The sequence below is a fragment of the Penaeus monodon genome, chromosome 29, assembly GCF_015228065.2.
Source record: "Penaeus monodon isolate SGIC_2016 chromosome 29, NSTDA_Pmon_1, whole genome shotgun sequence".
In the NCBI taxonomy this organism is placed as follows: domain Eukaryota; kingdom Metazoa; phylum Arthropoda; class Malacostraca; order Decapoda; family Penaeidae; genus Penaeus; species Penaeus monodon.
In genome coordinates, this window is record NC_051414.1 from 23529875 (window position 1) to 23530110 (window position 236).

At 37.7% G+C, this 236-nt stretch overlaps 1 protein-coding gene across 1 annotated transcript in view; it reads right to left on the minus strand.

The window, feature by feature from the left end:
- Positions 1-236, minus strand: part of LOC119592039 (integrator complex subunit 7-like) — a gene marked incomplete at its 3' end in the record, with an annotated part of 57154 nt that overhangs the window by 51200 nt on the left and 5718 nt on the right. Inside the window, 1 exon segment of the mRNA XM_037940834.1 lies at positions 100-233. Coding sequence (XP_037796762.1) covers positions 100-233 — 134 coding nt within the window.

Sequence of the window (236 nt, forward strand, 5' to 3'; positions counted from 1 at the left end):
GTTCTTCCTGTACTTTAAAATGAAGTAATAATGAAATTATCAAGAAAATGACTACCATTAATGCAATATCACAACAACAGTAAAAAAAACAGTAGCAACCTTGATGCTTGTCTTGCCATACAGAAAGCAGCCCATAAATGTACACATTTACTAGCTGCCACAACAGCAGCCTCAGCTTGGCTGGACCACACATGACCATGAAACATTTGCATCACTAATGTTACTAATGTGCCCTG